Source organism: Tasmannia lanceolata, unplaced genomic scaffold, assembly GCF_043159265.1.
Source record: "Tasmannia lanceolata isolate RefF3 unplaced genomic scaffold, GAP_Taslan_0.1 ptg000024l, whole genome shotgun sequence".
Classification (NCBI taxonomy): Eukaryota; Viridiplantae; Streptophyta; class Magnoliopsida; order Canellales; family Winteraceae; genus Tasmannia; species Tasmannia lanceolata.
The window spans coordinates 13,633,469-13,660,613 of NW_027518701.1; the positions used below are offsets into that span (position 1 = coordinate 13,633,469).

At 37.0% G+C, this 27,145-nt stretch overlaps 1 protein-coding gene across 1 annotated transcript in view; it reads left to right on the plus strand.

Annotated features, from left to right (window-relative positions):
• LOC143857371 (Peptidase M1 family protein) overlaps positions 1–27,145 on the plus strand; it is a 61,060-nt gene that overhangs the window by 27,224 nt on the left and 6,691 nt on the right. Inside the window, exons 17-29 of the mRNA XM_077367799.1 lie at positions 357–404; positions 506–524; positions 710–714; positions 833–844; positions 954–1,010; positions 2,063–2,172; positions 2,247–2,327; positions 7,668–7,851; positions 11,059–11,207; positions 11,498–11,636; positions 11,720–11,866; positions 12,571–12,652; positions 12,884–13,059. Coding sequence (XP_077223914.1) covers positions 357–404; positions 506–524; positions 710–714; positions 833–844; positions 954–1,010; positions 2,063–2,172; positions 2,247–2,327; positions 7,668–7,851; positions 11,059–11,207; positions 11,498–11,636; positions 11,720–11,866; positions 12,571–12,652; positions 12,884–13,059 — 1,209 coding nt within the window. The remainder of the gene's footprint in view (positions 1–356; positions 405–505; positions 525–709; positions 715–832; positions 845–953; positions 1,011–2,062; positions 2,173–2,246; positions 2,328–7,667; positions 7,852–11,058; positions 11,208–11,497; positions 11,637–11,719; positions 11,867–12,570; positions 12,653–12,883; positions 13,060–27,145) is intronic.

Below are 27,145 nucleotides of genomic sequence, written 5' to 3' on the forward strand. Positions count from 1 at the left end.
TCATTCTTGGCAGTGAGATAGTCTGTATATATGAATCCTATGTGTAAGAGTGTTTTCCCCATCTGTAATGCTGAATTAGTGTATTTAAAACTTAAGAAACTCATCTTAAGTTTGAAATAAAAATTACTTGGATCCCCGCCCCTCTCTCTCTCAACATAACAATAAATCTTGTGGAGCTATAAATCCCTTGAAATTGTAATTCTAATCAGCGATGAAGTCCTCTTTACTACTTGTAACCCTAACCTACTTGAGCGCTTCATCCCTAACCTATTTGTGACTACCTACATATGTTAATTGTTTCTGTTTTTATTCTTGATGTGCATGAAAGTTCTTACATAGGCCGTGTGATTCTTTAGGATGCTGGTCCTATGGCTCATCCTGTTCGGCCCCACTCATATATTAAGGTAGGCAGCCAAATCCTGAAACTCTTCCGTTATGTTCATCTGTTCTTCTGTTTACTAAAATCTCAACCATATTGATAATGGCCTTGTTTAATTTTAAACAGATGGACAACTTTTATACAGGTTGGTTTTTCTTTCTCTATTAATTTGGTAGTTAGGTGTATGCGAACTTGTGAATTTTTTTTATAACACTGGCTTTCTGGAAGCAAAACCTCTGCTTTTGACGTTGACATGTTTGAATGTTTGTCTTATTCGCAAATATGATCCGACGGTCCTATTTTGCGGCTTGCACCAACTTCCAATTGCAGTAACGGTATGTTTCAAATTTCAATTGAGTGCCCTATTCTTTTGAGCACACCCATTTTTTTTCGCTCCGTTATATAAATTCTAATGGGTTCTTTTCTCTTGGCTGATGTTTTGCTTGGTCACAGGTGTATGAGAAGGTTTGTATGTTTCCATCTCAAATGTTATGTTTTTTTTTTCCTTTGCTTTTCTGGAATTTTATTTGACAAATGCTATTGGAAATATGGTAATTCTTGTTCTATTTAACAGGGTGCTGAAGTTGTCAGGATGTACCAAACGCTGCTTGGAAAGTCAGGGTTCCGACAGGTTAGATCAAGAAGCCGTACTCAAAGCGTGTTCCCATGTTTTTTCCTACTTTATATGTTTTACATATTTCCCCGCTATTGTAGGCAGATGTTTTTTTTTTTCTCATCATAATCACTGCTGTATATGAATTTATTGTGCTTATTTATACTGTGAAAGTTTTTTATACTCGCGGATTCAGTCACAGGCCTCTCTAGAATTCCAAACCTTCATCCTCTAAAGTTGTAGGGGATATTTCTTTTACTATGATTATGACACCGCATACAATGATGCTTAGAAAGATCTAGTTAAAAGAATGCATGAAACAATTTTTTTTTTATGAAAACCAGAATGCATCAAACATAAATGAATCATGCATATTTTGATGAAAAACAGCTAATCATGAATGAAAAAGCCGAAAATATACTATTTATCTCGAATAGAAAAAGATCCCCATATCTCTCAATCTGGATTCGATCCTTTTGATGCTTGATTTGACAGCTAATAGCGAGAAATAGGCTACCATAGCTTCCTCCAGGAGAAAAAATTGAGAAAAAGGGAAAGAATGGGGAGACAGATGGTTCGCATTGCTTAAACGGGTCATGTGAACTCATATCGGCTGATATAGATCAATACAACACTTATGGTTTGAAATTTCGGCCAAAATCCGAAATTTCGGATTACGGCCGGGACCGACACCGAAAGTACCTTGAATCAGTGTCGGTCCAAGATTTTGGCCGAAAATCTTAAATTTTGGCAATTCAGGTATTGCCGGAATTTTTTTACCGAACTTCGGCTGACATTTCGGTATTTCGATTTTGGCTGAGGCTCAAACTGATACCGAAACCGAAATTTTAAACCTTGACAACACTAAAGTGCTGATGTTTCGCTGCGGAATGTGTGATTTTTTGATACTATTGACAATAGGCCCCTATATCATATCTGACTACTGAAAGTACAATTTTTACCAGCTGATGCATATCCTATTTATTGATTTTTGAACCCATTTTGTGTATCAAATAGGAGTTTCAGCTTCTTTCCTTTCCCAAAATCAGTGAATAGCTTTCCCTTTTCAGGGTATGGATCTTTATTTCAAAAGACATGATGGACAAGCAGTGACCTGTGAGGATTTCTTTGCTGCCATGAGAGATGCAAATGGTGCAGACTTTGCTAATTTCTTACTATGGTATGTGCTCACCTTGTTATGCTATGAGTTTTCTTGCAGATGGGTGCTTATGATTTTTGAATGAATCCTTACAGGTACTCTCAAGCTGGTACCCCACATGTAAAAGTAACGTCATCCTACAATCCTGAAGCCCATACTTATTCTTTGAAGTTCAGGTAGAGCTCCAGTTGCAATTATTTCCCATATTAAAACGACCACGTACTCCAAAAGCTTAAGCCATTGGAGATGGCCTTATTTAATCTTTTATACTTTAACACTCCCCCTCACATGTGCCCCCTCTTTTTAGGGTTAGCCCTACACGTGGCACACATGACTCCTCTTTTGGGTTGGCCATTACATGTTGATTATTAATATCAAGGAGTTTTGAACCCATGACCTTTGCTCTGATACCATATAAAACAACCAATTACTCCAAAAGCTTGAGCCGTTGGAGATGGCGTTGTTTAATCTTTTGTACTTTAACACCCATGCACGATTTCCTCATACTGGTGACTTTTGCACACACCTATTAACTTCATATGCTAATCTACCAATATTTGCTGTGATTCATCTTGTAATTAGAAGCTTGTGCATTTGAGGGTAACATGCGTCTTATTTTCCTTGTTCCTTAGAGTAGCAGATTGTGGAACATTGATATCATATTTCTTTTGGATGCTATGCATGTTTTTTTTTTTTAAAACAAAATGATAGTGTGCAAGCGAAGAAAAAGGTCAAGGGGGAGGACTAGAGCGTTTCAACACAAACGTGGGCTCTCCGAGTACCATAACCTTATCCATATTGGACTCTTCAACCGCAATGGGTCTAGAGAAGACCCAACTCCCTAAACCATTATTACAACGAATCCCACCAATCCAAGTAGGGCCAGGTTTGCCAATGCTCGACGCATTGGACTTCAGCTAATGTAAACACACAGTTTTTTTTCCCGGGGAGGGTTCTTTGCCTATGGATGGTCCATAGGCAAAGAACTCACTCTGATCAAATCCTTGGAAGATCGTAGAGAACAGCCTGGTGCACCTCTTTTAGTCCCTCTGTCCATCTCTACATGTTGAAGAAGACAATATGACTAATAGCATGGGCCCGCCTTGGCTATCTTGCCTATGCCTCTCCTTCCAAACTATCCAAAGTATCACAGCCATGGCTATAAACCAGAGGTACCTATGCATTGGAAATACCCAACTCACTCCAAAACGAGGGTGGATGAACCTGCCAAATTGCCAGCACAAAACTGCAGTTGATGAAAATATGATCCGCCATCTCCTCCGATCGACCACAAAGACACCATCAGTTAATGATAATGCCTCTTTAGTTCCGGATGTGGTCAACATATAGCTTCTTGTTATTTTAAAAATGGTTTATCATATTCAAACTACTTTTTGTCTTATGGTTAATAAGTTAATTGTTACCTTTATGTAGAAATCCCTCCTTATTCGTTATAAGTCGAACACCGACATTTTCTTCCCTTTCGAAATCCTCTCTTGTTCCTTATAAGCCCGTTTGTCAAAGGCTACCATGTTTGGGAATAGCTTCTGAAGAGAGAATGACGTGGAAAGAAAAAAGTTGCACCTACCATTGGCCTTCTTGATATTAATACCGACCTGATAGCTTTACATAATAGTTGTAGGTAAATCTGATAACAAACGTGTTCTTTGAAACATCCATGTTTTGTGTATTGTCTCAATGTTTATCAATAAATATAAGAATTTTATTTTGTTTGAAACTGTCCACGGTCATACATAATTTAGATTACTGTTCAGCCTCTCTTAGTCAATAGTGGCTTACACGGTTGCAAAACCAAGGTGGAACATGTACGAGGTGGGACATGTACAATGTGGAACACAAGCCCCAACCCAACTAGGAGATTAGTGTTTGATTTAGTGGGGATCAGCATAGAGGAGTTCTGTGAAACCAGATTCAACATGCTGAAATGGAAGATGAATCCTATGACAAAGTACTGGAGTTCATCTTCATCCGGCATGTTACCAAGACAAATTGCTGAAAGAAATTCCTGATTTAGACTACAATTAGTATCTAGAAAGGATGTGAATGATTCCAATTTTTATTCGGGATTTAATTTTGTTGAATATTAAGAAGAATAACAGAATGCCTAAGCGGGGAAGTGTTTTGGAGGTGAAAATATCCTAATCATGATGTGAGGGACTCATTCTAGGAGTTATTGATTAATGATCATACTTGAAGTTTATGCAAGTTCTTTCCTATGTTGTAGTATCTTTGAGGAAGCACCATAGCCTTGCTCTCCTTGTCCTTATTGAGGTATGTGCTTTATTTTCTTTTGGTTTGAATTTAGGGAAATGTTATCAGCACTACCATATTTTGATGATCACACTCCTCACTTTATTAAAAGGTAAGTTATTGCCCGCACCATAGGATGATCCAAACCGTCCATTAGATGGGCCACAGCCTAAATTGCTTGTGCCCCAAAAATCATTTCCATAGGTTGATCCTAACCTTCTGATCTATAGAGGGTTAGGATCTACCCTCTAAGATTCAGTCCCTCTATAGATTGGAGGGTTAGGATCAACCTATGGAAATGATTTTTGGGGCACAAGCTATTTAGGCTGTGGCCCATCTAATGGACGGTTTGGATCATCCTATGGTGGGGGCCATACCTTACTTTTTAATAAAGTGAGGAGTGCGATCATCAAAATATTGTAGTGCTGATAACATTTCCCTGAATTTAAGTTTGATCTTTGTAATTGGTATTCTATTTTTGTTGCACCATAAATGGTATGAATGCATGTTTGGTATTAAGACTTGTAGTCGGCAACATGGCTGCTAGAAATTGTGGCTGTGGAAATTTGGATGGAGGCCAATGGAATATCAATTAGTGTTGTGGAGTTATGTGTGGGGTTCAACTCTTGTCGAGACCACACCTATGAAGGTCAGCCATCCTTCAGAGAATTTTTCAGTCAATTAGAAGGTGTCGAAGGTGGAACTTGAGCGACAACTTCATTCCATCATGATATTGAAGATGCAACTTATTTTTGGAAAGAATTCATGATTTAGGCTACAATGAGTATCTGAGAGAGGCAAAAGATTCTGGGCTTTATGGGAAGTCTGATTTTGATAAATATTACAAAGAACAAGAGGATGGGTGAATTTATGATGAAGATATCAATAAATTTGTGAATAAGGGTGAAGACTATACCAATGAATGGGTCTGATTATGAATTTTGTGAAATAATCTAGTGTTGCAAGAATCAAAGCATTCAAATGGATTTCTCAAAGAATGGTGGGGCTACTATACTCTTTGTTCACGATCATCGTGTGAGTGTTTTTCAAGAAGATGATACTCTTTTGGAAAATACGCTTACTAGAGTTTCTGAAGTGTTCTTATAGGGGATATGTGAAAAAGTGTAAAGCGCTACTCCATTACCTCGTTCGATTGAAGGGATCTTCACAATGTGTAAAATCTGAAAGGCTTATCAATTTGCCGTTCTTATCAGAAGGGAATATATGCACCACAAATCCGTATGCGCTTTATACCAAAAATTGGCGAGGGATGATGTTTGAAGAAATACTTTTGTTTTGTTTTATAGATGAATTTTGGTGAATCTTAGGAATCATTTTGTTGGATTTTAGGAAGTCCTTAATTTGAGAGTAGATGTGGTTGTTGGAAGCTTGTAGCGTTTTTATCTTAAATTAAGGAGGATAAGTTGAAGTCGTAGGCAAGGTTCTGAAAATCGGAATCGAATCGTAAATCGTAACAGGGTTCGAATCGTATCGAATCGTAAATCGGATCGTAAATCGTAAGATTTTTTCAGATTTATATATATAAATGAGAAAAAAATATTAAAAACTATAAAAAGGTAAAAAATAAGAATAAAAAGAGTAATTATCTATTTTCCATTTGAAACTATTAAATTAAATATAAAATTTCATGATTAGTAATCCGAAGCACAAACCATATTCATCACACAATAAATTACTAAACAAAGCACAAAATATATTCATCATATAATAAATCATTATATAATTTATCACAACAGTAAACAAAGTACATACTCAAATCTATAGTAATCATCATGTAAAGAAATGTCAGCAATAAAAAAGTATTTTGAAATGATTTTCATTTTGAAATCACAATAAGTTCTCAAAATCCAAAACAGACAGAATCATCAAAATCGTAAAAATCGCACGATTCAAAGTAGAATCGTACTTGAATCATAAGATTTTTTCGAAAAAAGATTCTATGTCCGATTTGAATCGTTGAACCCACGAATCGATTTGAATCGTAAGATTTTAACAACAGAGGTCGTAGGATTGACTTTTTATTAATTTATATTAGAGAGTAGATTTCGGTTTTTTTTTTTTAAATTAGGAATTTTTTTTATTTTTTTGAAAGAATTGTTGCTTGTTTTGGACTGTTCTAGAAGTGTTTTATAGTTAGAAATTGTGTACGAAAAATCTAGGATGTTTATGTCTGTAGGAAAGTGTTTTGGCGGCGAGGTCTATTTATTTGATGTAAGACACTATTTTTGGGCAGTTCTTGATTAATTACGAAAATTAAAGTTTATGGAAGGTGTTTTACTCTTTAGAATATTGCTTCTCTTTTAGTCAACACCATATCCTGCTCTCCTTGTCTGTTACTGAGGTATGTACTTAGTTTTCTTCTCGATTGAATTTAAGTTCAAAAATTTTGATTTTTATTCAATTTCTGTTGCATCACATGTCATGGGTATCAACTTAGAGCTCATCTTAGGTTGGCCTTCTAGGATCTTTGGGAAGAATGGTGAATCCTTTGGAAGATTGCCTTGCAATTGCATGCATTTGTGTGGGTTTTATGTAATGGAAGGGGTGTTTGTGGTTTTTTTTTTTGCTTTCTTTGTGTTTTTGTGTGGAAGGTTTTGGGAGAAACGAAGGGGTGGTGGTGGTCTTTGATAAGAATAGTTTCACATTGAGGCAGTTTGCAGCGGATAATCATCATTCATTATCAGACGTGGTTTGGCGGGTTGATGGTCAGGGATTGTCATGTACAAAGTTGTTGCTAGATGGACTCCACAAGCTTAATTTTGATGTAGCACTAAAAGAGCGCGCTAATGAGATGGGAAATGAGTCAACAAGGGAGGGGATTGAAAGGAAACACTTTATGTATTTAGGGTTCTCCATGAAACGATTTTTTTTCCATTTTTTCCTGTTTTCGTGGGGCTGTCTTATCCCTTTCTATTTTTGTATCCTTTTCTCATCACCATTCTTTCTTGTCTTTCATAAAGGAAACCTCTATTGGAAATGCATTTCCATTGAAAGGGAAAGTTATTATTTAAAAGTTTATATTTTGCATGTTTGTGGCATTCAAGATGATTTGGAATTGCTTTCTCAAGTTTGGTAATGATTTCTAGTTTTCCTAACATTTACACTTAATAGTCAATATTTTCATGGAGCCTCTCTATTTCTCAATAGTATCAAATAATTGCATTTCCTTGGTTGTTTATTCACGTACACCGTGAGTGCTTGACCTGCATGTGGATGAATTACAGTCAAGAGGTGCCGCCTACCCCTTGCCAACCTGTGAAAGAACCCATGTTTATACCTGTGGCTGTTGGTCTCCTCAACTCAAAAGGAATGGGCATGCCTCTCACCTCCGTATATCATGATGGATTGCTTCAGATGGTTTCAACCAATGGCCAACCGGTCTCCACTACTATTCTTCGAGTCACAAAGGTCAGTTTTGATTATTTTAAGAAATTTCATGGTAACAATTCAATTTGTTCTAAGGCAATTGAGGTCCAGTCGGTCATAATGGTAAATTTTATGGAAGTATCATTAATAAGTGCCATTTCTTTTTTTTCTTTTTTTTTTGTGATTTGTTATGGAGACATTTCGATTTTGTATATTTCAGCACTACATATATGATGCAGGACAATCGAAAGTTGAAATAATATTTTGCTCTGATATCAAATCCGATGAAAGACAATTTTTTGAAAGGGACGTTGGGGTGAAAAAAAGTGTCTGAAAATTAGGAGTTTCGTTCCTAAAATAGGTGTTTAGGTTGGGGAAATAATTCTACGGGGTTTCGGATAGGTTTGAGGTGGTGCAGACATATGCTGGGAAACTTTCGAAGGATGACGGGACGTGTAAAATTACTTTTTGGGAAAAAAGAAAAGGGCACAACGCATTAATGGGTTTGCATGGTGTTTATAAGTTGGAGAAATTTTTTTATGTGTATTCTAGAGGTTTTGGGCAGAAGATAGGTGAAAAAGAAAACTACAAGATAAGTTTAGGGTTTCCGGTAAGGTGATTTACGGGAAAAACTAGAAAAAAGATGTATGAAAGAGATAAATAGCAAGGTCAGAATCTCACCAACCAAAACCCAAGGCATCACACAATGGGGTTCTTAGGCATCACACCTTAGGGAAGACTTCACATCCACATAAGAGAAAAAAAACTTCAAATCTTTTTCATTCATCATCACATAACATAGCCTTCTTTTTGAGAAGTTCCCTAAGGCTTACAACATATAAGAAAGAAGAAGAGCACTAGAACTTTCTCAGACCCTAAAAAATACAATACATTTGGACCAAACTACCCTCTTACTTGCTTCCTACTTAAAAAATCCCGTAATACACATGTGGGAAATCTTTAAAACATACATAACTCAAAGAACTTAAGCTATTTTGATGTAGGAAGGCTTTAATACCGCTACTATAGCTTAAAGGACTTTAAAGACACCTAAAACACACTTAAAAATAAAAATAAAAATAAAATATGGCCTTACAATGGTACCCATCATTCTCCCCTGCTTGAAAAGATTCGACCCCGTCAAATGTATTGATTGGCATGAGAGTAAAAGTTCTTCAATTGGAATCTTCACACATGTCTTATACGGTTGTCCTTTCCAATGAACTAGGTATTTCCAATGCACAAGTAGCTTTGAGCAATCACGTCGTTGGTTTGAAGCAGTGCGATCAATAGGTACACTTTCGATGTACTCCTGATGATGTGTCAGCTTAGGCAAAGAGAAACTTGGTTCTTCTGCTTCCATAAGTCTGTAGGCTTCTACTTGCGTATCCACGAGCAAGTAGTAAAAATTTGGCAAGGATCCAAACATTACGATCGTTGACTTTCTTGGTGTAATCTGAAGCTTCTGCTGACTACGTCGAGCGACTTTCCTCTTCCAAGCGTGTTGTATGACAGTTGTTGCTATCTTGATTCTCATATAATGTTCACGAATTAATTTCTGTCGGACAAAGCTTTGAAGGATGACAATTGCTTTTTGAATCCTTATGTAATACTTAATTACTTATGAGCTAAGTATCGTCAAAATCAACTTTGTACCATGATAGTGGCTCTGGTCTGTTGCTGTAATTTTGTACTCTCGAAAGAAGGTATCAACAAAGGTTGTTCCGCAAGATCTCTTGACTTTGTGCAATCTGCGAAGTCTCTACGGCTAGAGGACATGCATGAAGATCTTGGTAAATATGTCCCACACAATCCAAGTGGGATAGCAACTTGTCAAATTTGGCATTCAAGCCTTCCGACAATTCAATTATTCGATCTTCTGTGAATCTAAACGACATGTTTCCACCCTGAAATCTGATACCAAATTGATGTAGGACGATCGAAAGTTGAAATAATATTCTGCTCCGATATCAAATCCGATGAAGAACAATTTTTTGAAAGGGACGTTGGGGTGAAAAAAAGGTGTCTGAAAATTAGGGTTTTGGCTCCTAAAATAGGTGTTTAGGTTGGGGAAATAATTTTACGGGGTTTAGGAAAGGTTTGAGGTGGTGTAGACATATGCCGGGAGGTGTAATATTACTTTTTATAAAAAACGAAAAGGGCACAAGGCATTAATGGGTTTGAATGGTGTTTATAAGTTGGAGAAATTTTTTTATGGGTATTCTAGGGGTTTAGGCTAGAAGATAGGTGGAAAAGAAAACTACAAGATTAGTTTTGGATTTATGAGAAGGTGATTTATGGGAAAATTAGAAAAAAGATGCATGAAAGAGATAAATAGAAAGAAGTATATAGCAAGGTTAGTATCTCACCTACCAAAACCCAAGACATCACACCATGGGGTTCCTAGGCATCACACCTTAGGGAAGATCAAGGCATCGCACCATTGCAAGACGTAGACATCACATCCAATTAAGAGACAAAAAACTTCAAATCTTTTTCATTCATCATCACTTAACATAGCATTCTTTTTGAGAAGTGCCCGAAGCCTTACAATATATAAGAAAGAAGAAGAGAGCTAGAACTTTCTCAAACCCTAAAAAAAAACAATACCTTTGGACCAAACTACCCCCTACTTGCTGCCTACTTAAAAATTCCGTAATTCACATGTGGGACCTCTTTAAAACATACATAACTCAAATAACTTAAGCTATTTTGATGTAAAAATTAAAAACTAAAAAGACTAATAGCCCCACTATAACGTAAAGGACTTAAGACACCTAAAACACACTTAAAAAAAAAAATGTGGCCCTACAATCGTCCCCATCAAGATATCTTAGACTTGGTTCATGTAGTCCTGTTGTCATAATATATTCTAGATATGATGCTAATTTAATTAGTTATAGATTTCAAAGCCTACTTATTTTTTGGGTGGGCATTCAAACTTCAAAGGTTCCTTCTGAGCATATTAATTATGTTTTTCTTGTATTTTTTACTTTTATAAATCAGAAAGTCAAGATATACCTACTTAAGGATCATATTAGCTTCCTCTTTTTTGCCCAAAAGTGATAATATTCAAGGGGTTTCTGCGATTTATATGTGAAAAATTCCAGGATCATATACCTACGTTTTTTTTTGGTTTGATATTTGTGGCATTCTTTCAGTCAGGTATATTCTAATCTGATTAGAGAATTATACCACATATTCAGTCTCTAATGATATTAATTTAAATTGGGTATTGGTATTAATCAGGAGGAAGAAGAATTTGTTTTCTGTGATGTAACTGAGCGGCCAATTCCATCTATCTTGCGTGGTTATAGTGCGCCCATCCGTCTGACTTCTGATCTAACAGACAACGACTTGTTTTTCCTACTTGCACATGATTCAGATGAATTCAATCGGTACGCCTTCCAAATAAAGTTTGTCTTTCCTTTTTCTCACCGATTAGAAGCTATGCCACAAATATCATTCTCCAGAATTTCTCGGCAAGGGAAAATATTGGGATATGTTAAATTTTTTTTTTTTCATTTTTTGGGTTTATATCAGAAAAGATAATAAAATAAATTTATTTAGAAATATACAAATAATATATAAATTGAGAAAAAAATATAATATATCGTTGTTTCATCAAAATATTGCGCTAAAATCGCGCTAAAATAACTATTTAAGGGCTGAATTTTTCATGTTTTAGGTGGGAGGCAGGACAGGTATTAGCAAGGAAACTGATGCTTAGTCTTGTAGCTGATTACCAGCAAAACAAATCACTGGTTTTGAACCCAAAGTTCGTGGATGGTCTTAAAAGCATACTTAGTGACTCTAGCTTGGATAAAGTAAAGTAATTTCTGCCTTAATCATCTTGGTTTCTACTCAAATTGATACACACTAAATATGTCCTATTTGCTTTATTTTTTAGGAATTCATTGCAAAGGCAATTACATTGCCTGGCGAGGGGGAGATTATGGACATGATGGAAGTTGCTGATCCTGACGCTGTTCATGCCGTTCGCTCTTTTGTCAGAAAGCAGCTTGCTCTTCAACTGAAAACAGAATTTCTTAGCACGGTAGGCCATCTGATATTTTTCTCTATGGAAATGGTATAGGTTGGGGCATAAATCTTTTGCTCATTATTTAAGGAAAACTGTGAAAGTACTCTTATTACACATGTATTCATAGTTGTCAAACTCTTACGACTCGTACGAGTCAGCTCCTGAGTCAAGTCGACTAAGTCGAGTCGACGGGCTTTCGAGGCGAGTCTCATGGGTGACCATGCGACTCGCCTCTGATGAAGACTCATCTGAGTCGTCTGGTGGCTCGAATGAGTCGGTGGGAGTCGACTCAAAAAAATAAGAATCTTACGAGTTGAGTCGAGTCACTAGGCCCGGGCTTTCTTATTTTGATGGTTGAAAATTTGGAAGTTGGAACTTAGAACTTAATTATTTTTGTGCTCGCAAGTTACAACCATATAGATTTCTCTAAAATACAACTTCGTATTACATATAAAATCAAATCCCGAAGCCATTCAAAATAAAATAAAATAAAATAAGATCCCGAATCATATTTCACTCAATGGTTCTATCATCTGTACAACCACTAGGTGAGCTTCTTGTCTTGCAATGCCATGTTCTATTTCTAAAAGATCTCAGGTGTCTTTTCTTCATGAATTTATATAATAATTTCCAATTTAGTATCACAAGCCAGAATTTATTCTTCTTTTTTTATTAGTATATTTCATTCATGGAGTTAACTTGCGGCCCTATGCTTCCAGGTTAAAAACCATAGAAGCGCAGAACCTTTTGTGTTTGACCATTCTAACATGGCGAGGCGTGCTCTAAAGAACATTGCTCTTGGTACGGGTTGTACTTCCTTATTTTCTGTTCGTTTGAGATTGTGACAACCGATTGTGAGCCCAAATGCTATTATTGGGCCCCAAATTACATTTAAATTTGAGGCCGATAATAGGCTTGGGCCTAACAATTGGTTGTCAGTTGTCACAACCTCAAACGAACAGGGCCTTAATGTTGTAATCTGAAAGGTGGATATGGAATGTATTATTGACCATTCTTCCATTTGGTGTTCAGCATATCTCACCCTATTGGAAGATCCAGAGATCATTGAACTGTCATTGCATGAGTACAAATCAGCTACAAACATGACAGAACAATTTGCAGCTCTAGCAGCTATAGCTCAAAACCCCGGTAAAGTTCGTGATGATGTTCTGTCCGATTTCTCCGAGAAGTGGGAGGATGATTTTCTGGTGAGATACCCTTCCTGAACCCAATGATATTTTCAATTGATAAGTATAATCTCTGTTTAAGTAGTTATGAGCATGGAAATTTTACAATTGTGGTCAAAATGACCAAATTTCGGCTGAAATCCAAAACGAAATCCGAAATTTTCAGATTTCGGACCCAACCTAAATCCGAAATTTTGGATTTCGGCCGAAATTTAAAACAATGATTATGATCTTGCACTTCTATTTTCAAACTTTCTTATCAGAAATGATTTCATAAACTGATTGCTTGATGTTGTTCTTGGGTGTGTAACTGTAAAAACTTGCCCAGTACATTCCAAGATAGGTTTTTGTGAAAGCGACCCCAGTTTAATTTCCATATTGTTTTTGGGTGTTACTATTATTTTATATTCTTCTAATTTGCGGAAGCATGCAACATTGTCGTTTTATAAAAGTTGCCGTCAATTTGTTGGCACATCTTGGCACTCTTATTTGGACAAAACTATCTTTTGTGCAATTTTGATGTACATCAATTTATTTGGTTACATTATTTATTTTGATACTCTTTGGTTGGTTATTTAGGGTTTGAGTCCGATATTAATATTTTGGTGCAGTAAGTGCTATTGTAATGGGCCCGATGTTGGTTATTGATATATACATATCAATATATCTGTTAAACGTATTGATATGTGTATGCGACACTTCAATATATTTGTTAAACGTGCCATTGAATATATATATATATATATATATATATATATATATATATGTATGTGTGTGTGTGTGTGTGTGTGTGTGTGTGTGTGTGTGTGTTTGTGTGTGAGGAAAGTGACTCTAGTCTGTCCCCTAGAGAAGCTTCTCTGGTCCTCTTACATTAAAAACCGTCGGATCAACTCCTTAGTGATCTCAGTCGTACGAATAAAAAAATGTCGCGGAAAGAGAAGCCTCCGTTGAGTCTCTCTCTCTACACTGGTTTCGCTCTCTCTCTCTCTCTCTCAGCTAGGGTTTATCTCGACTTTCTTTAAGCTAGGGTTTCGGCAACTGGTTTTTCTCTCTCGAATTTGTCGCTCGACATCAAGGGTTTCGGTAAGGAAGAAGCTAGGGTTGCTCGAGGAGATTTTGGTATTCTTCAAGGGTTTCTCGATTGAAATCAGCGACATCAACTATAACCTCTGTTTTGCTCGACACTGGTTGCTCGACATCAACTATAACATCTGTTTTGCTCGACAGCAAGGGTTTCGGCAATGAAGAAGCTAGGGTTGCTCGAGTTATTTTGGTATTCTTCAAGGGTTTGTCGATTGAAATTAGCGACATCAACTGATTTTGTTTTTACTGGGTATGGTATTCAACCTAATAGGATAGTTTGGTCTTAAGAAATTGCATTTTCTTCTTTTGCTAGAGTGTTAACAGATATGGTTGTGATTTGGGCATTTTGAGAGTGTTAACAAATATGAATTGTGGGGCGTTTTTTTGCAAAAGTAGCTGAAAATACTCATCTAAAACCCGAAAAATGGATGAAATTTTTTAGGGGTTTTTGCAAAGGATTTTCAGCCTTTTTTTTCTGGCAAAGGAAATTTTTTTCATATCTCATTTCGAGCTAGGTTTTCTTCATATCTAGAAGGTGTTTCTTCAAATAAAAGGACAAAGACTCATTAATCCCAACTGTTTAATCTCTTCATCTCTCATTTGAGTCCAAACCTGACTATTAGAACCAATAATAACAATTTTGAATTTTGAGTCCAATAATCACTTTCAAACTCAAATGAGAGGTGAAGAAATTAAACATTTGGGGACGGGTTTTGTTAGAAATGACCTTATAAATGAAGAAAAGAATGAAAGAATGATGGGTTTTGTTATTTGGCCTTTTTTTTCAGAGAAGCAAATTTATGGTTTTTTTTAATTTTAATTTATGGTTTTCTATATCTGAATTTTGACTGTGGTTTTCCTTATTAAAAGGGACTACAGAACTTGTATAGAGCTGATGGATACTAACTTGTCACAAAGTTTTGGGTTATTAATAGATGAAATCGACGCTAATAGGTTACTTTTGGATGAGGAGGGGGAAAACCCAAATGAGGGTGCTTTACTTTCTATTGATAACGATGAGGGCTGTAGTGGTAACACTAGTACCCCTAGTAAAGATGATGGTGAGAGTAATGTACTTAAGGAACTCTTACTTAATCAGGATTTTGACAACAATACAGAAGCTGCGTGCAAGTTTTATAATCTTTATGGGTTTGCCACAGGTTTTGGTATATGGAAATCCAAGACCAATAACTCGAAGACAAATCAGGAAATTATATCGAGGGGATTTGTCTGCGCTAGACAGAAATACCAAAGATAAGAGACAGATTGGAAAAGAAGTGAAGTTGCGTAGAAGTGTAAGAGAGGGTTGTGAAGCGATGCTGGAGATGAAAAAGAGAAATAACAAGTGGGTTGTGACTGCCTTTGAAGCCAAACATTGTCACGATCACACTTCTCCTGTCAAAAGACAAATGCATAGTTCACATAATAAATTCGTTAAGAATGTGGTCTGTAAGAGTTTGATAGACAGTCTCAGCGGCCATGGGGTTTAACCTTGTAAAATTGCTAGACTTATTAATACCACATCTCAAGCTAGTGCTGTCACAGCAAATCAAGTTGTGTCTCACGTGAGAGTACGCAATATGGGGGCAAGAAGCATTCCTAGTAGTCCGACTGTTTCATCAGAGACAAGCAGATGACCTAAACTTATATTTTGCGGTGGAGATGGATAACAAGGGGAACTTGCGATCCATGTTTTGGGCCGATTCACGGGCGAGGAATGCTTATCTGGTCTTCTCTGATGTAATTGTTTTCGACGTGACCTACAGGACGAATAGATTTCAGATGTCATTCGTACCATTCACTAGAGTTGACCATCATAGGCAGTCTACCCTATTAGGATGTGCACTGCTAGCATATGAGAGAGAGGAGATATTTACATGATTATTTAATCATTGGTTGAAATGTATGTTTGGTAAAGCTCCGGGTTGTATAATAACAGATATGGACATTGCTTTGAGAAATGCAACTAGAAATGTTTTCCTAGACTCACGTCATAGGTTTTGCAAATGGCACATACAGAGGTATCTGGTTGAGTATATTGCAGCTATGAGAGATTTTGATAGTAACTTCAGTAAGGATTACAATAAGTGGTATTACTAGAAAGCCATACACGAATGTGAGGAAGAATGAAACAAATTTGAGCAGAAATATGCGATTGATGAAAACAATTGGCTACATAAAATGTGGCACCTACAGAGTCATTGGGTGACAGGTTGACAGCTTATTTTAGGGACATTTTTACTGCTGGCATGTCTTCCAGTTCACGTAGCGAAAGCGTGAACTCATTCTTTGATGGATTTGTTAATCAAAGCACTATTCTACAAGAATTCATCGAACAATATGATAAGGCACTTGCTGATTGTTAAAAAAAAGAAGCTGAAGAAGATTTAATGATAAAATCTTCAAACACAGTATTATTGTCTTCAAGGAATAAATTGGAAGCACAAGCTAGAAAATATTATATGATATATATATATAGAACAAAGTGACTAGTCGGTCCCCTAGACAAGATTCTCTAGTCCTCTCACATTAAAAATCGTCGGATCATCTCCTTAGTGATCTCAGCCGTCCCTATCTTATAATAAGGAACGATACCCTCGAGCGCCTCTTCGTCTCTCTCTCTCTCTCTCTCGACCTTGACACTGGTTTTTCTCTCTTGCTCGAAATTAGGGTTTCAGAAGCTTTGCGACGGAGAAGCTACACTCGACAGAGAAGAGATACCTTCTACTACTTCTCGTTTCGACATAAGCTACACTCGAGTGTAGCTTAGTGATCTCTCCGTCGAGTGTAGCTTATGTTGAAAGAGGAAGAGTCGAGGGTATCTCTTCTCCGTCGAGTGTAGCTTCTCCTTCGCAGAGCTTCTGAAACCATAGATTCAAGTGAGAGAGAAAACCTAGTGTCGAGAGAGAGAGGTGCTCGAACGTATTGTTTCTTTTTATAAGATAGGGACGACTGAGATCACTAAGGAGTTGATCTGACGGTTTTTTAATGTGGGAGGACTAGAGAAGCTTCTCTAGGGGACCGACTAGTCACTTTCCACTTTATATATTGACCTCGTATAACATTTTCCAGCCTGTGCTTCCAATTTGTTTATTGAAGACAATAATACTGCTTTTGAAGATTTTGTCTTGAAATCTTCTTCAGCTTCTTTTTTTCGACGATCATCAAGTGCCTTATCATATTGTTCGATGAATTCTTATAAAGTAGTGCTTTGATTAACAAATCCATCAAATAATGAGTTCATGCTTTCGCTACGTGAATTGGAAGACATGCCAACAGTGAAAGTGTCCCTAAAATAAGCTGCCACCCAATGACTCCGTAGCTGCTACATTTTACCTAGCCAATTGTTTTCATCAATCGCATATTTCTGCTCAAATTTGTTCTATTCTTTACCACATTCGTGTATGGATTTCTTGTAATATCACTTATTGTAATCCTTACTGAAGTCATTGTCAGAATCTCTCATAGCTGCAATATGCTCAACTAGATGCCTCTGTATATGCCATTTGCAAAATCTATGGCGTGTTTGGGAAAACAGTTCTAATTGCATTTCTCATAACAATGTCCATGTCTGTTGTTATACAACCTGGAGCTTTACCAAACATACATTGCAACCACTGATTAAATAACCATGTAAATGTCTCTCCTCTCTCATTTGCTAGCAGCGCACATCTGAATAGGGTAGACTACCTATGATGGTTAACTCCAGTGAATGGTGCGAATGGCATCTGAAACTTATTCGTCCTATAGGTCACGTCTATTACAATTACATCAGAGAAGGCCAGATAAGCATTCCTCGCCCGTGAATCAGCCCAAAACATGGATCGCAAGTTCCCCTCGTTATCCATATCCATTGCAAAATAGAAGTTTGGGTCTTCTGCTTGTCTCTGATGGAATTGTCGGACTACTAGGAATGTTTCTTGCCCCAATTGTTCCGCATGCGTACTCTCACGTGGGACACAACTTGATTTGCTGTGACAGCACTAGCTTGAGATGTGGTATTAATAAACCTAGCAATTTTACAAGGTTGAACCCCATGTCCGCTGAGATTGTCTGTCAAACTCTTACAGACCACATTCTTAACGAATTTATTATGTGAACGATGCATTTGTCTTTTGGCAAGAGAGGTGAGATCGTGACGATGTTTGGCTTCAAAGGCAGTCACAACCCACTTGTCATTTTCTCCTTTTAATCTCTAACATCGCTTCACAACCCTTTCTTACACTTTTACGTAACTTCACTTCTTTTCCAATCTGTCTCTTATCTTTAGTATGTCTGAACCCTTGTCTAGCACAGACAAATCTTCTCGATTTAATTTCTTGATTTGTCTTCGACTTGTTGGTCTTGGATTTCCGTATACCAAAACCTGTGGCCAACCCATAAATATTATAAAACTTGTACGCAGCTTCTGCATTGTCAAACTCCTGATTAAGAAATGGTTCATTAAGTACATTACTCTCACCATCTTCTTTACTAGGGGTACTAGTGTTACAGCTACAACCCTCCTCGTTATCAATAGAAAGTAAAGCACCCTCATTTGGATTTTTCCCCTCCTCGTCCAAAAGTAACCTATTAGCGTCGAGTTCATCAATTGATTACCCAAAACTTTGCGACAAGTTAGTATTCATTAGCTCTATACAACTTATGTAGTCCCTTTTGATAATAAAAACCACAGTCAAAATTCAGATACAAAACCATAAATTAAGATAAAAAACCATAAATTTGCTTCGCTGAAAAAAAAAGCCAAATAACAAAACCCATCATTCCTTTTTTCTTTTCTTCATTTATACTGTCATTTCTAACAAAATCCGTCCGCAATGGTTTAATTTCTTTATCTCTCATTTGAGTTTGAAACTGATTCTCAGACTCAAAATTCAAAATGGCTGTTATTGGTTCCAATAATCAAGTTTGGACTCAAATGAGAGATGAAGATATTAAACAGTTGGGGATTAATGAGAGTTTTTATTCTTTTTGTTGAAGAAACACCTCCTAGATATGAAGAAAACCTAGTTCGAAATGAGGTATCAAATTTTTTTCCCTTTGCAAGAACAAATGGCTGAAAAATCCTCTGCAAAAACCCCTAAAAAAAATTTCAACCATTTTTCGGGCTTTAGATGAGTATTTTCGGCCACTTTTGTAAAATAAAGCCCCACAATTCATATTTCTTAACTCTCTCAAAATGCCCAAATCACATCCATATCTGTTAACACTCTAACAAAAGAAGAAAATGCATGTTCTGAAGACCAAACATCCTATTAGGTTGAATACCATACTCAGTAAAAACAATATCAGTAAAAAAAATATCAGTTGATGTCGCTGATTTCAATCGAGAATACCAAAATAACAAAAGGGTTTCGCTTCTTCCCTGCCGAAACCCTTGATGTCGAGCAAAACAGATGTTATAGATGTTATAGTTGATGACGAGCAACCATTGTCGAGCAAAACAGATGTTATAGTTGATGTCGCTGATTTCAATCGAGAAACCCTTGAAGAATACCAAAATTTCCTCGAGCAACCCTAGCTTCTTCCTTGCCGAAACCCTTGATGTTGAGCAACGGATTCGAGTGAGAGAAACCAATTGTCGAAACCCTAGCTTCGAGAGAGAAAGTCGAGAGAAACCCTAGCTTCGAGAGAGAGGGTGAGAGAGAGCAAAACCAGAGAGAGAGAGAGAGAGAGAGAGAGAGAGAGAGAGAGAGAGAGAGAGAGAGTCGACGGATGCTTCTCTTTACGCGACTTTTTTTTTCATTCGTACGACTGAGATCACTAAGTAAGGAGTTGATCTGACAGTTTTTAATGTGGGAGGACTAGAGAAGCTTCTCTAGGGGACCGACTAGAGTCACTTTCCTCTCTCTCTCTCTCTCTCTATATATATATATATATATATATATATATATATATATATATATACTAGTAAAAAACCCCATGCTATGCACGGGCCGACAAAGAACTGTACGGACTACGTCATAGGTTGATCCAAACCGTCCATGTGATGGAACACAACATAAATAGGTTGTGCCCCAAAAATCATTTCCATAGGCTGATCCTAGCCCTCCAATCTATAGAGGTTTCCATACTTCCTCTTAAATCAGATGGTTAAGATCACCCTATAGATTTTTTATAAAAAAACCATAACGGAGGGGGGTAAGATTGAAATTATGTGGCTTTAATGGGTGCCTTTGTTAAAAAGCATAAAGGAGAGGGTAGGATTGAAAATATGTGAGTTGAATGGGTGCATTTGTTAAAAAAAGTAAAAAAAAGTGATGTGTAATTCTCATAGAATTTTCAAAAAATTCTCTTCTTTTCTCTTCTGCTATATATATATACATTAAACGTGTCTGTGAGGCACTTCTCAGTGGATGCACTTTAGTTGGTATCCGTACCTTTGCACAGAGAAATTAAAGTGATGAATAAGGGCTTCTCTCAATGGCCAACCAGTTTCTGGCTCGGGAAAGTTTTGGCACTATATGAACTCTGATCGGTGATGGGAAGCCAGTTGGACGCCCGATTATTATAAAGCTGTTGTGCCCGTGTCCTTTCTCATGAAATGAACTAGAAATTAGGGATAGTAGGGTTGTGTTTCATGGTGATCGAGGCTAGAACTGCCTTGGGATGGATGGCTGTGAGATACAGCATCGGAAGAAAGGTTTTGGTGTGCAAGAGACGGGCTGTGTTAAATATTGACCAGGGTTTCTTTGTCGATGTGTTCTGGAAGGACGACTATCGGGCAAGAGGTGGAGGACGATTTGGTCAGCAAGAATTGGTTGGGGTTTATTCATTTATGCAACCGGGTTTGATTTGGGTTTTTTTTTTTTCGATGCTTGAAGTTTGGAGATCACAGAAAAGCGCTGGAAGAGACGATTTGATGTGATCTGACTGTTGGATCATTATTTTTCCTAGTTGATACATTGTTTATTTTTTTATTACATTGAGTACTTAGTCATTTTTTCTATTGGTTGCAAAAGAGGGCCCACCACAAAGCCATCACGATGGCTCAATGATTCTTGCGTGGAAATAAAATTTCTTTCAGGTCCTACCCCACAGAATATTCATTATCATTAAAAGGTCAAGTTTACTAAAAATCTTAATATAACCAAGAGATTTGAACCAACATTAGCTTACTAGTAATGTATATTTAAAACAATGTTTTATTTCAAAATGAAATTTAGGCCTTATATTTCGTCCTTATAGTAATATGAACCGTTAGTTGCATAATAATGTATCCTTGCATCTTATAGTTAACTATATGGACAAGTTAGGGCATTAGATTTGTCTAGGGTGTATGTCTAACACACCGTGTCCTTGTCGGACACTAAGACACATCTTTCTAAGTTGCATATTAATATGATATTTATATTTATGTTAGATTTTGTAATTAATATTTATGTTTATAAGATATTTATAACCATTCAAAAAGAAATTAATAAGGGATTTGCTAGGGTCCATCGCAAAAGGCATTTCGAGGCTGGTCTGTCGCATGTCAGACTACCCAACTCGTGAATGGAGACAAAAGTTGCTGTCTTCATTCAAGAGGTGGCTGGTCTGAAATGCGACAGACCAGCCGCGAAATGCCTTTTGCGATGGACGCTAGCAATTCCCAATTAATAATATATTTATATTAATTTTCTGTATGGACATTTTAGCTTGTTGTTTTTTTTTTTTTTTGTAAAAGACAAATGGAATATATTAACTTGGGTTTTTATGTATCAAATTTTGACACTTCGAGTCAATATGTAAACACTCCTTTCTTTCCAAGTTACTTAGGCTCTTAGCAATTGTAACTCTTAAGGTTGATGCTTAATCATTATAACCACTTTATCATTATAAGAATGAGTGAAGCTTTGCAAATAATGTCTTTAATTCATGACAACCAAAACAATAAATAAAAATATGTTAACCCTTTTTGGAATTCAAACTTTGATGAGTTTGTAAATTATATTAGTTAGACATGTACCTTTACTGCTCTGCTCATCCAATATTTGTTAGTTTTTTGACTTTATGGCATGATGTGAAACTTGTGAAGTTCTCTATGTTTTTTCCTTTTGAGTTTTTGCTTGTAACTATCATTTTGTGATGACATATCATCTATGTTGCATGAGTTCTTTTAGCCTAGCAAAGTTTACATGTTGGATTCTTAGACTCCATGAGTTGCGTGCGACACTTCTAGATTTTCTTTCATATTTTTTATTTTTTAAGAGAATGCTTTATTAATCAACCCAGAGAAACCATTAAAAAAATCAACCCGGAGAAAATAATGAAACAAAACAATAGAGAAGCACATCAGCTCATACTGTTACCTCTGCATGTGCTGTTCGGTTACATTGGCTGCCTTTCCAACTCCATACTTCGCAAGGGAATCAGCTTCATCATCAGCCTTACCTATTTAATTGAATTCTACTAATAACCTTTTAAAAAAAAAAATTGAAATTCTACTAATAACTTCATTATTTGTTTTTCATATTTGTCCTGGACTCCACTAATATAAATTTACATTGCTGTAGCTTTTGAGATATATCTATCGATTCATCCTAATACTAACTTAAAGGAAATAGAGAACTACATTTTAGTAACCAACTGAATTCCTATTTCACAAATTTGCAATTAGCACGTGTTTTGAGTTTGTTTGTCCACTTCATGGATTTGTTTGGATATCTATCGATCCATCCTAATACTAAATGGAAATAGAGAACTACATTTTAGTAACCAACTGAATCCTATTTCACAAATGTACAATTAGCACGTGTTATGAGTTTGTTTGTCCACTTCATGGATTTGTTTGGACGCTAACATAAATTTGCCCTTGTCTGATTCCGATTCATGGATTTGTTTGGACTCTTCTAGAACTCGTTTTTATTTAATAAATTTTGTATACTAATTACAAATATTTACAATTAGCACTTGTTTTGAGATGGGAAATGTTATCAGCACTATTGTATTTTGATGAGGGCACTCCTCACTTTATTAAAAGTACGGTATGGCCTGCGCCATAGGATGATCCAAACCGTCCATTAGATGGGCCACAGCCGAAATAGGTTGTGCCCCAAAAATCATTTCCATAAGTTGATCCTAACCCTCCGATCTGAATGTTAGAGGGTTGATCCTAACCCTCTATCGATCGGAGGGTTAGGTTCAACCTATGGAAATAATTTTTGGGGCACAACCTATTTAGGCTGTGGCCCATCTAATGGACGGTGGATTATCCTATGGTGTGGGCCATACCGTACTTTTAATAAAGTGAGGAGTGCCCTCATCAAAATAAAGTAGTGCTGATAACATTTCCCTTTGAGATTTATTCATCATAATAGTAAGGCATTTACCCCGTAGGATGATGCGGCCCCCTTTTAATGTGAATTGTGGGCAGACTTTTAATGCTTTTTGACATCAAATCATGTTAAAAGGGGGGTGCATTATCCTACATGGCGTGGGGCAAAAAAATATCGCCCCCATATTATTACGCAGATGTATTAAACTTTTAGAATGGATTAAAATATTCTGCCAAATCCACAAGTCGTTTTTCTTGAGGTTTGCCAAATTCAACACTTAGTAACCTTGTCAGACTCCGGCACTCCTTCTCGTACCCATGCAACATAGGTTCTAACCCTATTAGTATGTAAACACATTTGTTTTCTAAATTTGATAAAAATATACTGTCGGTCCATGAATCTTATTTTTTGGTGTCTACCGAGTTCAACACCTAGTAGGGTTAAAAATGGCATTGGATTTTGATACACGAATCCATTCTTTGCTACTTACATATTATAAATAAAATACTATTGATTCTATTATTGACCCATTAAAGGTCGTCTATGTAACAATGAACCTCCTCTTTTTTTTTTGGAAAAGATGTTCTGGACACATGTTGAGCACACCAAGATAGACTCTGAAAATAACCTTTATTTATTATTATTTTTGTTTATTTATCTATTGTTTGGTATGTTTCCTGTGATTGAACCCGTGATCTCAAGGCTGCGATGTGGAACACCTTCAAATTAAGCTATGAGTTCAGCCTATACTTTCTACAATCTAAAATATTATATAATTTTTATGTTATTATGTGTCTATCGATATCATCATGCAATTCGAAGACATGGTGGCACGCCTAGTTTTTGAGGTTTGCCCTGTGGAAAAAAAATTCATGTTTATTAGTTTGTGTTTAAATTACATATTGATTGGCTTTTAAAATTAAACTATATATATATAGAGAGAACATTTCCTACACACTTGTGTAGGTAAGTTACCTACACACTAGCTTAAAATACAGTGGGGGCCCACATTGTTTGGGTGATCCAAACAATTCATTTGAATGATCCTCACATAGATAGGGTGTCCACAAAAAATCAGATCCAGAGGATCATCCTAACCATTCAAACTATGGAGGCAAAAAATGGACTAATTTGTGAAGGTTTATACACATCCATTTTACCTCCACAAATCGTAGGGTTGGGATGATCCTATGGATCTGATTTTTTGTGGACACCCTATCTATGTGAGGACCATTCAAATGAATTGTTTGGATCACCCAAACAATGTGGGCCCCCATTGTATTTTAAGCTGCTGTGTAGGTAACTTACCTACACAAGTGTGTAGGAAATGTTCTCTCATATATATATATATATATATATATCAATTTTGTGGTGAACTAGGTTGTTTTGACACTACTGCCATAAAAAGCCTTTTCCAGCAAGCATACATTCTCAACTATGAAGCCCTCACCGCCCATTTTCCTCGTATCGAACACCATTCCTTCCTAAGCCACCCTACCAACCCCTTTATCTTTCTCATAGCCCTACTGTCCTATCCGACCTATGTGGCAGCATCAGCCCTGAACTACTTACCCTGCAATCTTGGCTATCAGTTCTAAAACCTGCTTCAACATGGCCCACAAGTTTTCATGGTTTGCCTTCTGTTCTACTAGCTTTTTGTAAGTCGTTGCAACAGTAGAGCAGACAAGAATTTACCACTGATAATGGTCGTGTTCTTCTCACATGCTGCTCAAGGAAGCATAGTATCCACCAAGAGGCTTCTCCCATTGTCAAAGATCTCCTGTTTTAAGTTTTGACTCATACAACTTCACAAAGTTCCACTCTGGGAGTGCATTTGTTGAGCAGAGTCTCAAATCTCTTGTTTTTCTCAGATATAGAAAACTGTTGCTTATTGCTGGCTGGCTGCATATATCACAGTCTTCCAACTTGTCTTATCCAGGATCCAATTTATTTGGCTCAATTATATGACACCACACACACACACACACACACACACACATTTTTTCTCGTTCACCAACAAACATACATGCATACTGTGTCAATTCCAAATAAATTTCTTCCATCTAACTTGACTTTTATAATCTGCAGTACCGGGTAGTTATTGCAATGACTATTCACATACGATACACTCATCACACTACACTCTCATCTCACTGAGACACTAGGAAATTCCACAAAATTTGCACTACTCAACTCAACTCAACTAAGCCTTTGTCCCATACTAGTTGGGGTCGGCTACAAAATTTGCACTACTACGGGCATATATTCTTATTTACTCTGGATCCCCACCAAAAAATTCAAAGCATGTGAAAACATCATTGTGGCACAATAAATCATGAGGAGAAATGCCGAAAGGAAGCCCATCACACCCCCAAATTTCTTCAATATAAACAGCAACCAAACTTGTCCAGATTTGATGGATTTTATCCTCTAAAAATCACAATCATAAGGAGGCATTCCACGAATGGAGGACACGACACGACTATGGTCTACCGAAGATCTCACTAAAATCGGCGGTGGTGGGTAGAAGGGACAGAAATAATCGCTTTTATCAAACCGTTTAACCAGGTGAAAAGGAAAGTCTCGCTTCTAGCTGTCGGTAGGTGGAGAACTCAAAGTGATAAGGATCTCTCTTTGTCAACAATTCGGAAAAAATATTCACAGTTATTGGAAAATCTTTGGGAAGATACTACTCGCCTCGCCGGAAATTCGAATACCAAACCTCAATGATCGGTATCCCCATCAAAGGAAGAAATCGCCCAGGTTTTTTTAGACCTCAAATGGCGGAAAGCTAGGGAGGCAAAATCTATAGCTGTGCAAGAAAATATACTGAAAACTTTGACTCAATTAATGAGGACTGGAGGAGTTGACGGAAGGATCCCCACACTCGCTTGCGAAGAGATCACACCTTAGAAAGGCTCATCAAAGAAGAGGGCATCAACACCTCAGATGAAAACCACCGACGCACAAAATTACTCAAAAGATCTGTGCTGCGAGATAGCGGATGAAAAGGGCAAGGAAAATGATGTCATTGTGGAATCCACGGCAACAAGGAGCTGTTGAGGTGATTCCTGAAACCGTACTGGATTCTCTTGAGGTGGAGGATCTAATTCAGGGTACAAAGCTCGGCCTTGTCGCAATCATTGAATCTAAAATCATGGGGGTTGCTGATGCCACTTTCAATACACTATGGGGAAGATTTCAACACGATACGATTTCTGTTGGAAAAGAATAGGGAGGCCAGAATTACGACGAGCATGAGGAAATTATCAGACTTCATTCTTGACTCTAGGCTTATCGATCTATCAATAGTACGGGGGAACAATCAGGTTCATCTTATAATGAGTCGTCTTGATCGAATTCTTGTCTCTGATGAATGGGATGAAAATTTCCCTCTGATTTAGCAAAGGTTATTATCAAAGCCCACATCCGACCATAATCCAGTTATGCTTGATATATCGGAATTCTCTAGTGGTCCGCGCCCCTTCAAATTCAACCTGGTGCTTTGTGAAAATCCGAAGTTTGAAGACTTGATCAGCACTTGGTGGCACGAAGAACAACCTGAGCGATGGAAGGGCTTTATACTGTTTAAAGAGTTGAAACATACCAAGCAGAGAGTAAGGGAGTGGCAGAAAAAGGAGGAAGCTGCAAACAGATTAAGAAAAGAGGAAGTTATCACCTCTTTGGATGCCCTGGAACGTAAAGAAGAAGAAGGAGAACTGGACACAAATGAGAAAAAGGAACGGTTATCTCTTTTGGAGGAG